This window comes from Cajanus cajan, chromosome 4 (genome assembly GCF_000230855.2).
Source record: "Cajanus cajan strain Asha chromosome 4, NIPB_CcT2T_4, whole genome shotgun sequence".
NCBI lineage: Eukaryota > Viridiplantae > Streptophyta > Magnoliopsida > Fabales > Fabaceae > Cajanus > Cajanus cajan.
In genome coordinates, this window is record NC_138520.1 from 71626065 (window position 1) to 71645311 (window position 19247).

The 19247-nt window shown below is 29.9% G+C and overlaps 2 protein-coding genes across 2 annotated transcripts; both read left to right on the forward strand.

Annotated features, from left to right (window-relative positions):
• The first annotated feature begins 784 nt into the window (after positions 1-784).
• LOC109814719 (WRKY transcription factor 22) lies at positions 785-2777 on the forward strand. The gene is made up of 3 exons (XM_020379216.3): positions 785-1305; positions 1562-1672; positions 1925-2777. The coding sequence occupies exons 1-3, from the start codon at positions 902-904 to the stop codon at positions 2403-2405; spliced, it is 996 nt and encodes a 331-aa protein (XP_020234805.2). The 5' UTR covers positions 785-901; the 3' UTR covers positions 2406-2777.
• Positions 2778-13046: 10269 nt separating this feature from the next.
• On the forward strand, positions 13047-17486 carry LOC109814705 (alpha/beta-Hydrolases superfamily protein). The gene is made up of 10 exons (XM_020379197.3): positions 13047-13423; positions 14687-14823; positions 14917-15090; positions 15350-15586; positions 15681-15781; positions 15866-15938; positions 16027-16095; positions 16170-16277; positions 16828-16953; positions 17081-17486. Exons 1-10 carry the CDS (start codon positions 13081-13083, stop codon positions 17273-17275), a joined length of 1563 nt encoding a protein of 520 aa, XP_020234786.1. The 5' UTR covers positions 13047-13080; the 3' UTR covers positions 17276-17486.
• The last annotated feature ends 1761 nt before the right edge of the window (positions 17487-19247 follow it).

Consider the following 19247-nt stretch of genomic DNA (forward strand, 5'->3'; position numbering starts at 1 on the left):
TATTTTTATCTCATTTGATGATAATTTTTTTAATAAAATACTTCTTTTAACATGTGAGTCTTTAATTTTATATTTTTTAAAAAATATTTATAATTTATGAATATCTTTTATGAATATTGTAAGTTTTGTAAAAAAGAAGAAGAAGAAGTAATGTAAGTAATTAATTTATGAATATGTGAAGTTAATTTATAGTTATAAAGTAGTAGGAAGGGTGTATTTTGTTATACTAATTTAAAATGAAGAAATAGAGGAAAGAGAGGGTTATCGTCCATAAATGATCCAACAATGAGTGTCATTATTATATTATATATCTTGTCGGCAAGGAAATCCTCATCCCCTCATAAAGTGCGCGTCGACTTTCTCTCCCTCCGCCATTAAATCAACACCTTTGACATTTTCCAAAGTCAACCCACTGGAAAAAAAGGATCATTATTTAAATATATAAATAAATAGATAAGCATAGAGATGCCGAAATGCCAACCACACACTCACTCTCTCTCCCTTCAAACTTACTTTTTCAGTTTTCCCTTCTCTCACTACACCTTTTTTATTTTTATACAAAAAATTAAATGGGACACTACCAATACTTTTACATATTTTTTTTTATAACTAAAATTAAATTAATTTATGAAAACTCTCACATCTTATTTTGTTTAAAATGACTTGTTAAAAAAATTGAGAATGTGAATAAGTTGATTAAGAAATGAGGTATTTGAAACAGTGTTGGTTCTCTCACTAGACTTTTTGCAACCACAACACCTTCTTTCTCTTTCTATAAATACAAGTCCATACCCACTCAGTGCACCTTATCATCTCTCTCTACCCAAAAGTCAGCGCCTTCTTTTGTCTTTTCTCTCTCTCAACGCGGACACACCCTGCAGAGTTTGTCTCCACGCTTGTCATGGCGGAAGATTGGGATCTACACGCGGTGGTCAGAGGTTGCTCCACCGTCACCTCCTCCTCTTCCTCCACCACCACCACCTCCGGCTTCGGCTCAGGCTCAGGCTCCTGTTACCTTCACCACCCCGCCGAACCTTCTTCTTCTTCCTCTTCGGCCTTTTCCATCTTCAAGGGTGAAGAAGGAAGCCACGTTTTGTCGCTTTCCGCTTACCCTTTTGAGGCCAGAAGCTCCATTGAAGAGTTGCATGAGCTTTGCAAGCCCTTCTTCTCCAAATCTCAGCCTCTCTCCCCCTTGTCCTCACTCTCTTCTTCTGTTTCGTCTGCGCCACCCAAATCACTTTCAACGCAGCACCAACAGAGGAACAAGCAGCCACACGCAGTCACCACCCCACGATCTAAAAGAAGGTATAAAAATTTGTGCTTGCTTGCTTTTGATACCCCAGAGAAAAAAAAAATAACAAAAAAAGATCTTGGACTTGCCCATGTCATAAAAATCATGTTTTTAAGGTTTTAAATTGTGGTCGTGGGAAATTGTGGACATATATGTTAATAGGGTGACCCAAAAACCTTTATGTTGTGGTTTTGGTGTTTTTTAAAACCTTGGTGGGTGTATTTGTGAGATGTGCTTATGTTTGTTTTGGTCTTTTTTTTTTTTTTTCAGGAAGAATCAGCTTAAGAAGGTTTGTCAAGTGCCAGTGGAGAATCTCTCCTCAGATATATGGGCATGGAGGAAATATGGACAGAAACCCATAAAGGGGTCCCCATATCCAAGGTTAGCCTACAAGATTTTCACTTGCAATCTTCAAAAAATGAGTTGACAATTCATGATTTGGCTATTCTAATTTGATGATCCTTGATTTGAGATTGTGAGAGAATTTGTGCATGGATTATAAAGGTGTTTTAAGGTGTCTATAGTGAAAATTTGCAATTAATTATCACATCCCACTTTATGCTTTAAGTAATCAAATCCAAATTTGTAAAGTTGTGTACTTTATGAAGGTCTAATTGAGGTTGTGGTTTGTAGGGGTTACTATAGATGTAGCAGCTCAAAGGGGTGTTTGGCAAGGAAACAAGTTGAGAGGAACAGATCAGACCCAACAATGTTTATTGTGACATACACTGCTGAGCACAACCACCCTGCTCCTACTCACAGAAACTCCCTTGCTGGTTCCACACGCCAGAAGCCATTGGCACCACAAGCCGCCACAAATGGAGACTCTGACAAGACCCCAACAAAGCCCTCTTCCCCTGCCACCTCAGGGGCAGAGGAAGAGGTTCCACCACAAGGGGAAAAGTCAGAGAGCAGAGAAGAGAAAGAGGATGATGTTGATGAGGAAGAAGATGAATTTGGAGGGTTGTCTGATATGGTGCTGACAGATGATTTCTTTGAAAGTTTGGATGAACTGAGTCAACTCACTGCTCCTTCTGTTGTCACTGGAGATTGCTTCAGTGACCCCTTTTCAACTATTGCAATCCCATCTTGGGTGGCTGGTGGATGCAGATGATTCTTTGGGGGAAAAATCATCACAACAAGTGTTTTCATTGATGACAATAGGGACCCTTTTTTGTTTTGTTTGTAGAGGAAAGGGAACATTTTGGAGGAATCTTTACGAACAATGGTTTGTGAAGGGGAGGAATAGTTTGTAGAGTAGTGAGTAGTGACTAGTAAGTAAGGTAGATCAAGCATTTGTATGTTCTTGTTAAAATTAAATGGTTAATAGGGATTCATAGTTTCATGTCATACCTATGTTAATGTAAAAACAATTTGTTTTATCAGCAGGTTTTGTATGCTCCATGAGTTGTGGTTGAGTTCACTGTATTACTATTCAACATTGGTTGTGATATAAATTGGCAAAGCACTTGTGTTTTTGGGTTGACTTTTTATTTTTTTCTTCTTGGTAATGATTATTATTATTGTGTGAGTGTGACATAAGGGTTCATGGGTGTTGCTTGTAGGGTATATATTCTAGCAGTACTGTGCATGAACACCAATTGTAGTGAAGCTTTTATGGGGACGCGAGGGGTTAAGGTAATCAAGGAATTAGATTCCATGAAGCATATGCGTTTTGATTTATAGTGGTATCTGGCTACTCTATGTTTTATTCATTGAGAAGCAAAGTATTTAACGTCACCACCAATGAGAGCCACGATAGCTTTAAGTTAACATGTTAGGCTCACCATTTAGCTTTGTGCCATCTGCTTGGCTTCCAATAACAATGCATCTCATCTCTTGCCCTAGTGGAAGGGGTCAATTCACCAAACTTGCCTCACCTGGAAAATGAAAGAAAAATCATAATTAGGTAATTTATCTTAGGCTTTGTACCGGAAGGTCCCTATCGGTCACGTTGACCAACACGTGCCATTTCGTCAGACACCCATGCATAGCCACGTACAAGCATCATCATCAACATCGGCTCGGCATGAGGCCGAGAACCTACATCAGTCTGGTTAATGCAAATATGGACCATCATCATTCATCGAGTCGGCTCGGTCAGGTGCCGCGCCGACATATAACATACCGGAAGTATACAGGCTGCCGTGTACGGACTGGACGGTTCGGTCATTTGCCGCTCCGACTAGTATTGATTAGACGGCTCGGCCTCTTGCCGAAGGGTTAGGCGAGTCATAACAAGTAATCACAGTCAAGAAAGGTAAGTACATGATTAAAGCCTAAACGACCAATTAGTACCGTATTACCTAATTTGGTAAACATCTGATAGGGCCCATCACGCTCAGGCCCATGTCAGATGCTATAAATAGGTCTCACGTAACAAGGTATGTCACTGTTCATTTTTAACCTAGATACTCGTGCATATACTAACTTGAGCGTCGGAGTACCTTTTGCAGGTACCTCCCCCCACTTTTGAAGACATCGTTGGAGCTCTTATTCGGTCCCCTTTCACTAGGAAGAACAGGAGTGTGCCCTCAGACAGGTACAGGCTTAAATATGTTTTTGTCCCTCAAATTTAAGATAAATTTGTTTTTGATCCCTCAAATTTAAAACTGTTGTTTTTAGTTCCTGTAATTTTCAAAAATCTTGTTTTAATCCCTTAAGTCACTAATAACATATTTGAAAGTGACTAATTAAGACAGTTATGCAATATCAACCAGATTTAATGTGATATTTTCACTAATAGGGACACTAATAGGTAGATTTTATGAAATAATGTTTGATAAATTTCTCAACAAAATTTGAATATAAGGACTAAAATAAGATTTTTTAAATTACAGGGACTAAAATCAACAATTTTAAATTTGAGGGATCAAAAATAAATTTACTCTAAATTTGATGGATTAAAAACATATTTAAGGCTTAATCTTATAAGTTTGGATTCACCAGGACGATATATAGGATATCAATACATTATCCATGCACCAAAAATTCGCCTTAATTATTGATAATCAATATTATATTCTTGTATATTCATTTTTTAATAACAAGCATCATAAAAGAACATTGCAGGTTATTATTTTGTGATGAGCACTTTGAAAACTTTTCAAAACAAGATGAAATTATATCTTTTATGAAAGATATGGGCATGCCTGTTTAAGTTTTTTTTTTCTTAAAAAAATGTTTTTAAATAAATAAATACTTTTATTTTATATTTTGTATTTGTCTAAATGTTTTTTTAATTCAATTTTTTATTTTTTTGAAGAAACAAATCTTATTTACAATCGCTTTTATTTTTAAAGAAATCTTTTTTTTCCCTAAAAGATTTGTTTCTTAAAAATTCATTTTTTACAATCGCTTTTTTAAATTTTTTTTTTAAAATTTTAAACAAATTATCCCATATTCATCCGTCTAACTAACTTGCTATATTTTACATGTTCTATGTAAAACAAAATTCATACAAAAAATTAGAGACATTTTTTTTACATAGTATATTATATTTTAAGATTTTTTTTCCCTATGGAGATGCTAATTAAAATAGTCAAATCACTAAAAATATATATTTTTAATTCAATACCTATTAGGCAGTGGCTAACATGTTTGAGATAAGTGTCTAGGTCGAGATCATGTTCAACATCATGACATTTCCAACAATAGAGATATTCGTCCTTCATAGATTAATATTATCATTGTTGATAAGCATAAACCACATGATTCATATTTTAAAGGATTTTGAATCTTCCGTTTTTAACCGTAGAAAATGATTCACTTCATGCAATTGGAAGGAAAGTGAAACGAGTTGCTCGAATTTGATGATGTATATATACACTTAATGCGAGAATTTTTTGAGAAGCCGTGTGAGGGTGAAAATGTTAACAAGTTGATTGCTCACCAAGCATTTTACAAATTGTAAACCAAGTGTCGAAGTTGGACAACGTCATGAACAACGATACAAACCCTTCAATGTATTTGGGAAAAAAAAATAGATAGCATAAATTCGTTGTTTTTTTTAAGCATGTGAAACAGAACCCCTTGGTTCCCCCTTTTTTAGAAATCAACTTGGAAGTTCTACTCAATCCAACACTCCATTTGAAAAGCTTGGTGGGAAATGGGAATTACTTTAAAATATTGAATTCCAAAGTTATATATGGAATGTTGGGAACTCTGTCGGTAATGGGGCAAAGAATTTACCAAGAACATCATCATCATCATTCCTTTTACTTGCCGGAAACTTATGATTCGTTTAAAAGCCAAATTTGAAGGGTACTAGAAGAACCCTTAGTTCAAATAATGAACTTTATACATTGCAATTAAAAAAAGAAAGAGAAATAAACCCTTTTTTCCTATATAAGAAACTAAATCATGAGGGTAGGGTTTCTTAGTGGATTATTTAAGCTTATTACTCAATTAAGGACACCCATTGGTTCAACCTCACAATGTTGTCATTCCTCAAGAACTTTACAAACTTTAGGAAGGATCTTGTGGAGGGTAAGTTCAACTTTACTAGACAAAATTGTGTCACCAATTCACCATCCAGAAGAATCGGTGGTAAATAAAGAATCAAGGCCTCAAAAGTTGACATTTACTCAAGTGCATTTAAGAGCACATCAAGATAAGCTTTTAAATGAACACAACACATAACAAAGTTATACACTTGCCCAATATGTAATTGACCTTGCCTGAAACATGCATTATGTCTGGCTTGGTTACATCATACATGTGTCTAGGTTCAATATATCATGCTAATATTGTATGGTTATATTTATTAGATATATGTTCATTGTATAGTTATAAACTCTCTGATCATGTGATTAAGACACGTTTTCAAGTATGGTTCTAATTTTTCTCTATCATTCTCTTAAGGGACCTAAAAAATTGCTTCACTAATGACAATGCAAAAATGACAGGGTCCTTCCCTTGAATTATTAACCATGAAATAACTGGTCACTCTCGCTTAACAAATATGATTTGCACGATTTGAAGAGGTTGAATTGATAAAACACAAGTTGGTAAGACGGTTTTATTGATAGAAACATTAGATAATAAGCCAGAATTAGAATTCAGCAACACAATACAGATTATTTACTCTGTGTCTAGAAACTTTTCATGATGAACTGGCCTGTTAGCTACACTAGTTGCTTTATTAAATTATTCACTTGTTGGAAATAAAACAAGATTTGAGATACATCATATTAATTCTTTGAAGAAAAAAAAATCATCATTTTTATCGCTGAAAGATGAAAAAATCAAACAATGTAATCCCTTTTTAACATTAATTTAGTCCTTGAAAAGGATTAAAGTATTAATAATTTCATCTTTCAAGGATGAAAAAAATGATTTTCATCTTTCAGGACTAATGTGATTGACCTTAATTTTTTTTAGAAACTAAAATGTTGTTTTACTCTTTTCTTGAGTTTCCTTCACCAATTGATTTGGAAGTATCCATATATTGAACTGCTTCAAATGCTGTCTTGTCCAAACCTAAACTTTACGACTCATTTATGAAAATCTTAGCATCTGCTTCACAGATTTTGTATGGACTGTGGAGAAAGTCAGGCAATGAACCATTTTGGCATTTTCACATCTTCCTTATACTTAATAAGGCACTGTTAATGACATCTCCAACAGAGGCATACTGCTTTCAAAATTTTGTAGTAACTTGCAAAAGATGGATCATTTTGATTTTAGCAAAGAATCCAATAGTTAAGTACAGAGAAAAAATTAGGTAACATTTTCAAGAAATACTGTAGCATGAGGGTGTTGAAGCATACCAAGCAGATCATGGAAAACTAGCACCTGCATGAGCAATAAAATAGAAATCAATTATAACTTTACTAAAAATCATTCACAAATAGAAGTGCAGATCATGATTAACTAGCACGTGGCATAATATTAATGAGGTATATAATTCATACTTGTAGAATTAACTCTGTGAAATTAGTTCAAGAAATATTTCTAGACTGGTTATTTATATAAAAAATCATTTCTTGATGTGAAACAATAAGAAAGGTTATTAAATTACTTCTCCTTCAATAATAACTCAGTTGATGATATGTCCCTACTTGTAATTTGCAATGATAGATCTTCTATTCATTTCTTTTTCTTTTTCTTCTTCCACCTTGTGATTTAAATGCTCAATATATAATCTACACACATACATAATAACATACCAAAATGAAAATATCATGTAATTAAGACAACAATATATCATGAAACACGATTCCCTACTTTCAACTTGATGAAGTATAAATGCCTCAAAATAAAGCCATAGTCATGAGTTTTCTAATACTACACAAAAATAGTGGTGCTAGTCTTGGCCACTCCACCTTTACTAAAGTTCTGAAGCACATAATACTAGCTAAAGGGCAGCATGGACAACTTACCTGTCCACTTAAAAATGGTCCAGCCCAAATTCCAATTGTAGGAATTTGAAGTGCTGCTGTGCAGGAACACATTCTATAACAAGCCTCTTACAAAGGCAATGCCTTCTCCACAACCTTCATAGACTTATGGCCATGACTGCTATTCCATCTTCAACCATACCTTTTGCTGCAACATCCCCTTCTAATTTTATGCCATCCATTTAACATACGGACTGCCTATCAAATGCTTACAACTTAAAGGCAAATAGAAAATTTTAAAACTACTGCATATATACCTGAACAAAGTTTTAAACTCAAATGATTGTCCTTGTGTTTCCTAACATTTTGACCCAAGTTGTTGTCCCTTACCATTTCCCTAAAATATTTCGATTCTAGTAAGTCCTCTTTGAAAAAAAACGTCATCAGTACTTATAGGATAAAGAAATAAGAAGGATAAACAAAATAAAGGGATGTATTGTATTGAGATTTTAAAAAAATTATTTTTTTATTATAAAAATGTTTTGTTGATATTCAATCAAGATTTTTTTTAATATAAAAAGTCATGTAATATTCAATTAAAGGAACTATATTGGATTGAGATTTTATAAGATTTTTTTAGCACAAAAAATTCTTGTAAATTTTGAAAAGCTTTGTAAGAATTTAATAATTTTAAAAAAAAATTCAAAAAACTTTGTAAGAAATAATAACTTTTAAGATTTTTTAAAAGACTTTTTTAATCAAGATTTTTGTAATATGAATTTTAATGGATTTGTGTTTTAATAATTTATAAGATTTGAAACTATTTTATTAGATTTCAAAAGATAATATAGATTTTAAAAAATAATATAATTTCTTTACATTCAAAAATGACAAGGTTTAAATAAAGAATATAAAATTAATAATTTTTTCAATCTCTTAATAAACAATTTATGTTGGTTTCATGTTCTCTTAAATAACATTTCTCAATATACAACTAGGGATGTAAAAAAAAAATTGTACCCATAGTATCTACGAATAAAATTCGCAAGAGGTAGAAAATTTATAAAATTTTAATTCTTAATATGCTTTCAAGATTGTGTTGAACATGATTTTATTAACTTTTATAATCTTATTTGGATTTGTATAAATTTAATTTTATTTGAACTTATAATAGTTAAGTATTATATTTTATCATCTTTTATTTTGATTTATATATAATCAAAATATTTTATTTTAATAATTATTATTTAAACTTTAAACTTATGTGATTGAACGTTTAAAATTCATTTTTTAAATCCGCCTTTTGTTATTAGTATAATTATAAAGAATATTTAAATTTTAATTTTGTAATCTTCAAACTTTTTTATGCAGATTTTATTTGAATTTTAGTTATAATCTTCAAGCTTTTATGCAAATTTTATTTTGCATATTCTTATAAATTTTAAATAAAAAAATACAAATAACTAAATTGAATAGCTAAAATATTTTGTTAAATATTTTTAAGATATATATATTTTTTGACAAATATAAAAATGAGTACGAGATAAATATTTATAAAGAGGGCAGCGAGAGACTACTGCCCATACTTGTCTTATTGACATCCTTATATAAGTCTTCTATGCATTTATATTTTATCATTCATACTATTAAATTTGAATATATTCAAATTTATGATATTCAAAATATATTTTTAATATATGTTTGAAAATATAATATTTTAATATTAAAATTTATTAAAAAAGAAGTATTATTTTAATAATTTAATTTTTTAAAAATATATAATATTTAATAAAGTAAAAATAATTTTAAATATTTAATAAATAAATATTAATAAATGATACATCAATTTTAATATATGAAAATATAAAAAAAATATTGATAGATAAAAAAAAAGATTGACAAAAAAATAGAGAGGAGAAGTAGAAGAAGAAATAAATAAAAGATAAAAAAAGAGAGAAAAATAATGAGTTAGAGAAGACATTTTATAAGAGAAAGAAAGGGAGGAGAAAGAGAAAGGAAAAAAGAAGATGAAACACACATAACAGAAAGAGAGAAAAAAGAAAAATGAGGGAGGGAAAAAGAGACAAAAACTAAAAAGGTGAGGAAGAAAAAAAAGAAGAAATAAACGAGTAAATAAAATCATATTAAATCTCAATGGTTTTAGTAAGATTATTGGATGATTGAATTATATGTAAATTTAATTAAAAAGTTTCACAAAACCCATCTATTGAAATACTCCATTGAAATCTGGAAATTTTTAAATATCCTAATAGAATACTACTAGATTTTGACATACTCTTAAAAAAATTCTAATTATCCTAAAAATATGGCTAAATCTAATAGTATTTAATTAAGATAAACATGATTTTTTTAAAAATACGTTTAAATATAATGGTATTCAATTAAAAAAATAACTTAAAAAAGTCTATTAATATTAAAAAACATAAAGATTTAAATGAATTATTTTAATTGATGAATTTCGTAAGACTTTTTGGTAGGATTTGAATATAATTCACTCATTCAACAATCTCATGGAGACCATTAAAATTTTACATAATTTTTTTCCATATATTTTTCCTTTCTTTTTCTTTTTCACATATTTTGTTTTTCTCTCTTTTTCTTTTCTCGCTCTCTTTCTTTATCTCTCTCTCATATATTTCTTTCTTCTCTCTCTTCCCTAACTCATATTTATTTATTTTGTCTGTCTCTTGTTATATATTTCCTATCTCATATTCTCACTCTCTTTCTCTTGTTATTCATCTTTATCATTTGTTTCTTCTTCTACTTTTCCTTTTCTCTATTTTTCTCCTATTTTTTTTGTATCTATCAATATTTTTTTTGTTACATTTTTTATTTATTAATATTGATGTATAAATTATTAATATTTGTTTGTAATTATTAAATATTAAAACTATTTTTGAATTATTAAATGTTATATACTATTAAAAAATTTAAATTATTAAAATTTAACAAATATTTATTTTCAATAAAATTTAATATTAAAATATAATATTTTTAAATATATACTAAAAATATATTTTGACAATCCTATCGATTAATAAATATCATAAATTTGAACATACTATTCAAATTTAATATCATGAATGAGAAAATATAAAATACATAAAAAAATTCAATTAGAGAAATGTTACTTAAGAGGACATGAAACTATAATCAATTATTTATTAAAAGGATAAATTTTATTTTATTTTATTTTATTTATTCAAATCTTATTATTTATGTATATAGAGAAATTGTATTATTTTTAAAAATTCATAATATCCTTAAAAGCTAATAAAATCTTTTCAAATCTTATAAATTCTTAGATATAAATCTATTAAAATTTATATTTCAAAATCCTGATTAAAAAGGACTTAAAAAAATCTTTAAAATTTTTACACTTCTACAAAGTCTTTTAAAAAAATCTTAAAAGTTATTAAATTCTCACAAAGCCTTTTAAATTTTACAAGACATTTTTGTGCTAAAAAAATCTAATGAACTATCAATTTAATTAAATTTATCCCATAATAAATTAAAATTAATTTAGTGTAAGTCAAAATCACTTTTAATTGAAAAAAAAAACATATCTAAATAATAAAAGTTTCTTTTAATAAATAATTGGATAACGATATTAAAAACAGTTTTAAATAATATATAATAACTCATCCAAAAATATGATCTCAAAAAAGAAATATTAGCACACTCTCACTGACACTTATGCTTTATTGCCGATACTTTTTATTATTGATAAAAAATCGTATATTTTAGTAGATCTTACTACTAAATTAAAAAAGACTTATTAAAAAAGTAAAATTTATTATTCTCAAAAAATTTTAGTCATTTGTTGCTTATGTTCCTCTAACACACAAGTATTACAATTCATGTAACAACAATAACAAAGGTTGTAGTACTGGAGACAAAAATGGTGGTAATATTATAATATTAATAACTATGATACTAATAATGATATAGTAATGGAAGGAAAGATAACAATAGTAAATAATTGTAGAATGAGGTGATAATAATAATTTCATAAGCTTTTATAATTGAGTTTAATGTCAACTATTAGTTAATTTTGTTTATAATCTAAATACTATTATTAATAGTTCTCATATTTATTTTTAAAAGTTTTTCATTTGAAACATTACCTAATTTATAATAAATAAATATTTTAGAACATATAAACATATTTTAAATTTATAATAAATAATATATATTGAAATACAAGGTTATTTTTAATATTGGTAACTTTTTAAAAATATTGAAATTTAATATAAAACTAAAGAAAATAAATTAAAAGAGATGTGAAGTTAAAAATAAAATTCCTGAAATATTTTGATTTAATAAAAATAACTAAAAATAATATTGTTGAATAAATTTTTCATTCATTTGAATTATAATAACAACACTATAATAGAAATTGAATATAGGGTGTGTATACTATTTTGACTTTCTATTTTTGTATATTTTTTATTTGTCCTATATTTGTAATTAACTAATTTTTTTCACAAAATTTAAAATATAAAATTTTACTTATTGGTATATGACATTTGTTTTCAGTTTGCTCTCCATAACTTATTACCCTGTAATTTTAAGATGTAATATTACAATGACACATATTACATTAATTGATGACTAAAAAAGTGCTATCTATACCATTAAGAGATATATCTCTTTTAATAATTGTTTGTCTCTATTTTTATAATAATTATTTTATGACTTAAATATATTTTTGTCCCTCAAATTTAAGACAAATTTGTATTTGGTCCTTTAAATTTAAAATTGTTATTTTTAGTTTCTGTAATTTTAAAAATTTTATTTTAGTCCCTTAGGTCACCAATAACATATTTAAAAATGACTAATTAAGACAATTATGCAATATCAACCGGATTTAATGTGATATTTTCACTAATAGGAACATTAATAAGTAAATTTTATGTAATAATGTTTGATAAATTTCTTAACAAAATTTAAATATAAGGACTAAAATAAGATCTTTTGAAATTACAAGGACTAAAAGTAACAATTTTAAATTTGAGGGACCAAAAACAAATATACCTTAAATTTAAGAGATTAAAAACATATTTAAGCCTTATTTTATTTTACTCAAAAATTTAAATTATTTTTTTGTCAAATTTTATTTTTTTAATAACTGCTCACGTAATTATTTATTACTTAATTTTTTATTTGCTTTAATTTATTTAAAAATATAGATATATGAAGTGCAATTTTTTTTATAGTTTTGATATGAAAAGCAAAATTAAAAATAAATTTTGCTTGAAATGGAAAAAACTGAAATGAAAATTCCATCACTTGTTAACGGCTGAGATAAAGTTTGTTTCTCTGAAATGAAATCGCGGTCGTCCATAGAAATCACTCAAATGAGTCAAAGTTAGAAAAACCGTTCAAATTTTATCCACTCTCACCTCGTCTCACTCGCCTCACAACATGCTGTTACTCCACGCGCCACCACCACCTTTACTCAAAACATTGCTTCATTATCATCATCCTATTCATCATTCTTCTCTCGCTTTCTCCTCACTATCTCACTTCACGAAACCCTTTTCCATTGCCAACCGTTTCTCCCCGCATTCTCGCCGCAGCCCTCTCCTTCCGATGAACGGTAAAGGTCTTGCCGTCGGCGACTCCTCGCCGGAGCACTTCACCGGCGAATGGTACTCCGTGCCGGACCTCCGGTTGCGCGATCACCGGTTCAGGGTCCCTCTCGATCACTCACTGGGACTCAATTCTTCTCCAAAGATCACTGTTTTCGCTCGTGAAGTCGTAGCGGGTAAAACAATAGTCAAAGTCAACTATGTCGTTCAATCGCTTTGTTTTTTTTTTTTTTTGGTTTGATTGATTGCATTCTTTGTCTCTTCGTTGCCCTTGATTTCTTTTTTGGTTGGGGTAGAGTTATGGCGTAAAGTTTTGTTATTTGGTTTTAAATGTTTAGTTTGTGGGAGAAAAAAAAATGGAATTTTGATGGTGGATAATGAGACACTGTGTGAAGTGGAGGAAAACCCAGATGGGGTTTTTGTGATAGTGTGACTGGGTTGAGGGTTATGAATTATTGTAGTGAATATTTTGTCAATGGGGCATCTGAGGCAGAGTATAATAATGGCTTTGTGGATTACACAATGGTTTTGAGTCTTTTAAGCTCTGTTTGGATTGATGGAATAAGATGCAGTGGAATGAGTTTAAGGGGGGGCATTGTTAAGATTGAAAAATACAGAATAGAAAATGGAAGGTGATGGAGCCCTTAAGTGTTTTATTTTTAAAAAGGTGAAGGTGTGGAACCTACTTGAGCTTTTGAAATTAAAAACAAGGACTTGGGTACCGTAAAGTGTTTTTCTGTTTGTGTTTGCTTACAATTCTCAAGAATCATGATCAAACACTTTTTCTCAAGGGATGATGGGGAAATATCATCGGAGCAAAAGAGATTGAGGTCCTTTCAAGGAAGAGAGATAAGGCCTGTTGCTATGTAATTGGGATGATGTGCTTGGGAAGAGAACAGGAGAGGAAGTTGGCATGGTTTTATTTGGATAATGAAGAAAGTTTTACATGGAATTGCTGGTATTGGTAAAATATGTTACGTTATGTACTGGCATTGGCTAATTATTTGGTTCCTACAGGTACAACTGTTATGTTTCAATGAGGAATATGGTTGTCACGTAGGATGCAAATCAACATTTCAATGATTTCATGATTGAATGTTTTATGCTTTGGTAGAGACTTGGTGTATCTTTATTCTAGTGTTGACTGAAGTACTTTGGTGTTGAATATGTTGGCAACTAGAGCAGCATTTCATGCCTCATGTTCAGAAGCATAAATTTCTTACTATTCTGTTCATATTGTTTTATGCTTTAATCAGTCATTCTTCAACAAAATCAGTTTCATCCCTGATTTTTATTTTTTGATAAATTTTCATTTTATATATTGTTTAATGGATGTGTAGCGAGTCTAGTGACTAGTGAGCACTCATGCTTAGTCTTGTACATCACTCCCTTCATCACCTTGGCATATTTTCCTTCAAAACTCGGTAATTTTGTTGCAGCTGGGAAAGAAGAGCAAAGCTTGCCATACTTATTATATTTGCAAGGTGGACCTGGGTTTGAGTGCCGGCAGCCAACTGAATCTAGTGGATGGGTTCACAAAGTCTGTGAAGAATTCCGTCTCATCTTAATGGATCAGGCATGGTTTGCTAGTTATTTGTGTCATCATCTTTGTGATATTGTAACAACTTTTATGTATAATATGTTCTGTTACTTACACACTTTTCTACAGCGAGGAACAGGCTTATCAACTCCCTTGACTGTGTCATCAATGTCACAATTCAAGTCTGCTGATGAATTAGCCGACTTTTTAAAACATTTTCGAGCTGATAACATAGTAAATGATGCAGAGTTTATTCGAGTACGTGTTGTTCCAGATGCTGGTCCTTGGACAATTTTGGGACAGGTATTGAGTTATTGTTTTTGATAGGTATTCATATGCTGATTTTGATGCCTAATCAGTCTGGCTTTGCAATCTGTAACTTTTTCTTCCTTGTCTTTTTTTCCCCATCTTGAAAATCGATAATTATGAGTCCTGCTGTAGGTATCATCTAATGCTTTATCAGTTTAGGAGCTTTGGTTAGAATGCTTATGTACCTTTGAAATCAATATAGCCTTGGAATTTCATGCTTGCTTACTCTTCTGTTCTTTTTTAATTGTGGTAGAGCTATGGTGGATTTTGTGCAGTCACATATTTAAGTTTTGCACCACAAGGACTGAAGCAAGTCCTTATTACCGGAGGAATTCCTCCAATTGGAGGTGGATGTACAGCAGGTTCAGTGTACAAAGCAGGCTTTGAGCAAGCTATACATCAAAATGAGAAGTACTACAAGAGATTCCCTCAAGATATTAAAATTGTTCAAGAACTTGTTAATTATTTAGCTGAACAAGAAGCAGGAGGGGTGAGTATTTGTCTCACATTTTTCTTCTTGTTGTTAAACACGAAAATATGAGCTTTGTTCTGCCAAATCCTTATTTCCTTCTCTCTTTGTGTAGGTGGCCCTTCCATCCGGGGGCTTCCTTACCCCAAGAGGGCTGCAGACTCTTGGTCTATCTGGCTTAGGATCCCGAACTGGTTTCGAGAGCATGCACTATTTGTAATGCATTATTAGTATTAGCTTGTGTGTTTTAAAACTATCTTGAATTCAATTTATTGAGCTTTTTTGTATTAATCTTTCTAGGTTTGAGAAAGTGTGGGATCCTACTTTAGTTCCGGGAGCACCAAAGAAAATAAGTTACAACTTCCTTAGTTCTGTAAGAAAAAATGTGTTTTTCGGTGATTATGAATCCTGAATTTCATGTTTCCTTCTGAATATCAAGTGCCAATTTTCATTCTATGCAGTTTGAGAAGTGGTTAAATTTTGACACCAATCCACTCTATGCTATTATGCATGAATCCATCTATTGTCAGGTATATTTTATTTTGGTTCCTTTTCTATGCATTATCTATGGTTCTCATTCAACTCTAGTACCTCCTCTCTATAGGGTTCTGCTAGTAAATGGTCTGCTAATAGTACGAGGACCGAAGTTGAAGATAAGTTTGATGCAATTAAAGCTGCCAGAGAAGGACTCCCTGTACTTTTTACAGGAGAGGTATAGTGTAAAGAATATCATTTTTCTTTACCTTGCATAAAGCTATTAAGTTCAGAGTAACATTGTTGTGCATAAGCTAGTTTAACTTGGGATTTGTTTGGATAAGCTTCTTCAGAAGCACTTCTAGAAGAGACAAGGAAGAAGAAAAATCAAAATAAGCTTCTCCATAAGCTAAGCCTAAAACTAGCTTATGCATGTGTTAAAAATAAGATTTTAGAGAAACTATTGGAACAAAACTTCTACAAATTAGCTTATGAATAAGTTAATTTTAATTTATGGAGAAATTTGTTTCATTTTTTCTTCCTATTTTTCTCTTTTAGAAGTACTTTTGGAGAAGTTTATTCAAACAAACTCTTATAACGAAACTTATTTTATTTTCTTTAACTTATGCGAAAGCTAATTTTAACTTACAAAATAACTTATTTTTCTTTTATAAATGTTTATAAAAAAGTTTATCCAAACAATTCATAAATTGTATGCTTATCTATTTATTTTCTTCACTTTACTATTACAAGGAGAAGATACTTACAATGTTCATTTGCTTTCATAGATGATATTCCCATGGATGTTTGACGAGATTCATGCATTGAAACCATTCAAAGATGCAGCTCATATATTGGCAGAGAAGAAGGACTGGCCCCCACTATATGATGTTCAAGTTCTGAATAACAACAAGGTACTTGGCTCAGTTATCTTTTACACTAACAAAATTTCTAGCAAGAGATGAAATATGATTGATACATCCTTACAAATTGAATATGTTATAAACTTCTTTGTTGTTAACTTTGATTCGATGCTAGCAGGTACCTGTTGCTGCAGCTGTTTACTATGAAGACTTATACGTGAGTTTTAAGCTGGCAAAGGAAACAGCTTCTCAAATAGCAGGGATTAGGCTATGGATAACCAACGAGTTCATGCATTCTGGCTTGCGTGATGATGGGAGCAAAGTTATTGATCATTTGTTCGGGATGCTAAATGGAAGGAAACCTCTATTTTGATCACCATTACATCTCTTCTATGCCTTCCACCACTTTTGATGCCTTTGGTTCCTTAGCCTTTGAATCTTTGACTTGTTTTATGTTCTTCTATGTTGGTGGAATCTTCCATTATTCATATTTAAATTGCAAGGTTTTGCTTGTGTTTAATGTCAGGTTTGGCCTTGTTTATGTTTATTGGTTTGGCTTAATAAAGTTTTTGGTTCTTCAAAAATTTGTGGTTTCTTTTATCTGGTCCATCATCTTTAATTTTCTTTTTTCCCAATAAATTCTTCACAAACTTTTTTTTTTCTTTTCAAATGGTCTTTTTTTAATTTTTGTTTTTCATTTACTAACTTTCATATCCACAATACTTGCATTTTTTTGCATGGATACTTATTTTTCTTTTGCTTTTGTTGATGTTAACAATTGATTTCATGTATCACTTTTAATAGATGGTATTTATGGCATCTTATAATAGTATAAACTTGTTATGAAATTATAATAGTAGAAACTTGTTTGAAAACTCCAATTGATATTAAGTTGGAGAAATTTGTTAAATTCCAAAGTATATGTTGCTTGAAGCGGAGAAATATCACATTGAAACTATTGATAAAATTATTATCTTGGCAACGGAGATTATACAGTGGTTTTTTACTTACATATATATATATATATATATATATACACTATATGATTGTGTCACCAATTCACGTGCATTATAAATTAAAAAAGCTTACATTACCGATGTAAATCAGAAGTTTACTAGTTCAAATAATTTTATTATTTGATATATGACTAATGAGACTGCCATAAATCAATATTGATAACTTCATTGATATATAGTCAAAAGATATAACATTATTTCATATGCAAAGGGTGTATTCAGTAAAACTTGTCGATAACTAATAAGTTATTTTTTTGATATTCAGTTATTCAAAGAAAAATTTGTAGGTTCAGATTAATTTTAAATGTCTCGCAATAATTATTAGTCTACAAAAATACCTTATCCGAATTAAAATTATTTCTCCTCAAATCTTGAATGACTAGCTGGTATAGTTAAGAGGTGAGTATGCATGTCTCACTAGGTCTTCTTTATTTATTTTTAAAGATGCAATTTTTTTAACTCTTTTATATATATATATATATATATATATATATATATATATATATATATATATATATATATATTCTTTTGATGGATCTCTTGAAGTGAATTCAGAATATAAAAAGGGAGTGAATTATTATTTTTATGTTTAAATATATTTTTAATCCCCGTAATTTTTAAAAATTTTGTTTTAGGCTCTCAAGTCACCTATAACATATCTACAAGTGAGAAATTGAGGTAATTATGCAGTATAATAAAATTTAATGTGATGTTTTTACTAATAGGTACATTAGTAAATAAATTTTAAGTAATAATATTTGACAAATTATCTAACAAAATTTGAATATAAAGATTAAAACAAGTTTTTTTTTTAATAATAGGGACTAAAAGGATCAATTTTTAATTTGAGAGATTAAAAATTATTTACCTTAAATTTGGAAAATTAAAAATATATTTAAGTTTTTCTTTTATAAAACTTGTTTCTTTTATAAACCTGTTTCTCAAAAGATAAGTCATTTCAATAGAATTAATTCTGATATTAAGTGTATTTTTTTGAAAATAGTTTTTTAGTTTACTTGTTAATGAATTATAACATGAATTAATATGACAATGAATGTAGAAAGTTAAATAAACAAGTAAGGAGATAATGAAAGAGATAGTACATATAAGATTTATTCTAGTTTACTCCAACTAGACTATATTTAGTTTCCACACAACCTTGTAGGATTTTTCACTAAGAACATAACCAATTGTTGAGAAACTTCACTCAACCACTTATTAATAAAGACAATCTCACAACCACTTGCTATGAGACTATAGACAACACTCGTTGTGATTTACTTTGCTTTCTCACACCATTGCACTCTTAATTTTGGGTAGGAAGTGTTT

Bases quoted from the DNA above. Each gene is read 5' to 3' on its own strand.
- LOC109814719 (XM_020379216.3), top strand. From the start codon at position 902: ATGGCGGAAGATTGGGATCTACACGCGGTGGTCAGAGGTTGCTCCACC. The intron at 1,306-1,561 runs GTATAAAAATTT...TTTTTTTTTCAG, and splicing joins ACCCCACGATCTAAAAGAAG to GAAGAATCAGCTTAAGAAGG. The intron at 1,673-1,924 runs GTTAGCCTACAA...TGTGGTTTGTAG, and splicing joins AAGGGGTCCCCATATCCAAG to GGGTTACTATAGATGTAGCA.
- LOC109814705 (XM_020379197.3), top strand. From the start codon at position 13,081: ATGCTGTTACTCCACGCGCCACCACCACCTTTACTCAAAACATTGCTT. The intron at 15,587-15,680 runs GTGAGTATTTGT...CTCTTTGTGTAG, and splicing joins CTGAACAAGAAGCAGGAGGG to GTGGCCCTTCCATCCGGGGG. The intron at 15,782-15,865 runs GTAATGCATTAT...TAATCTTTCTAG, and splicing joins TTCGAGAGCATGCACTATTT to GTTTGAGAAAGTGTGGGATC.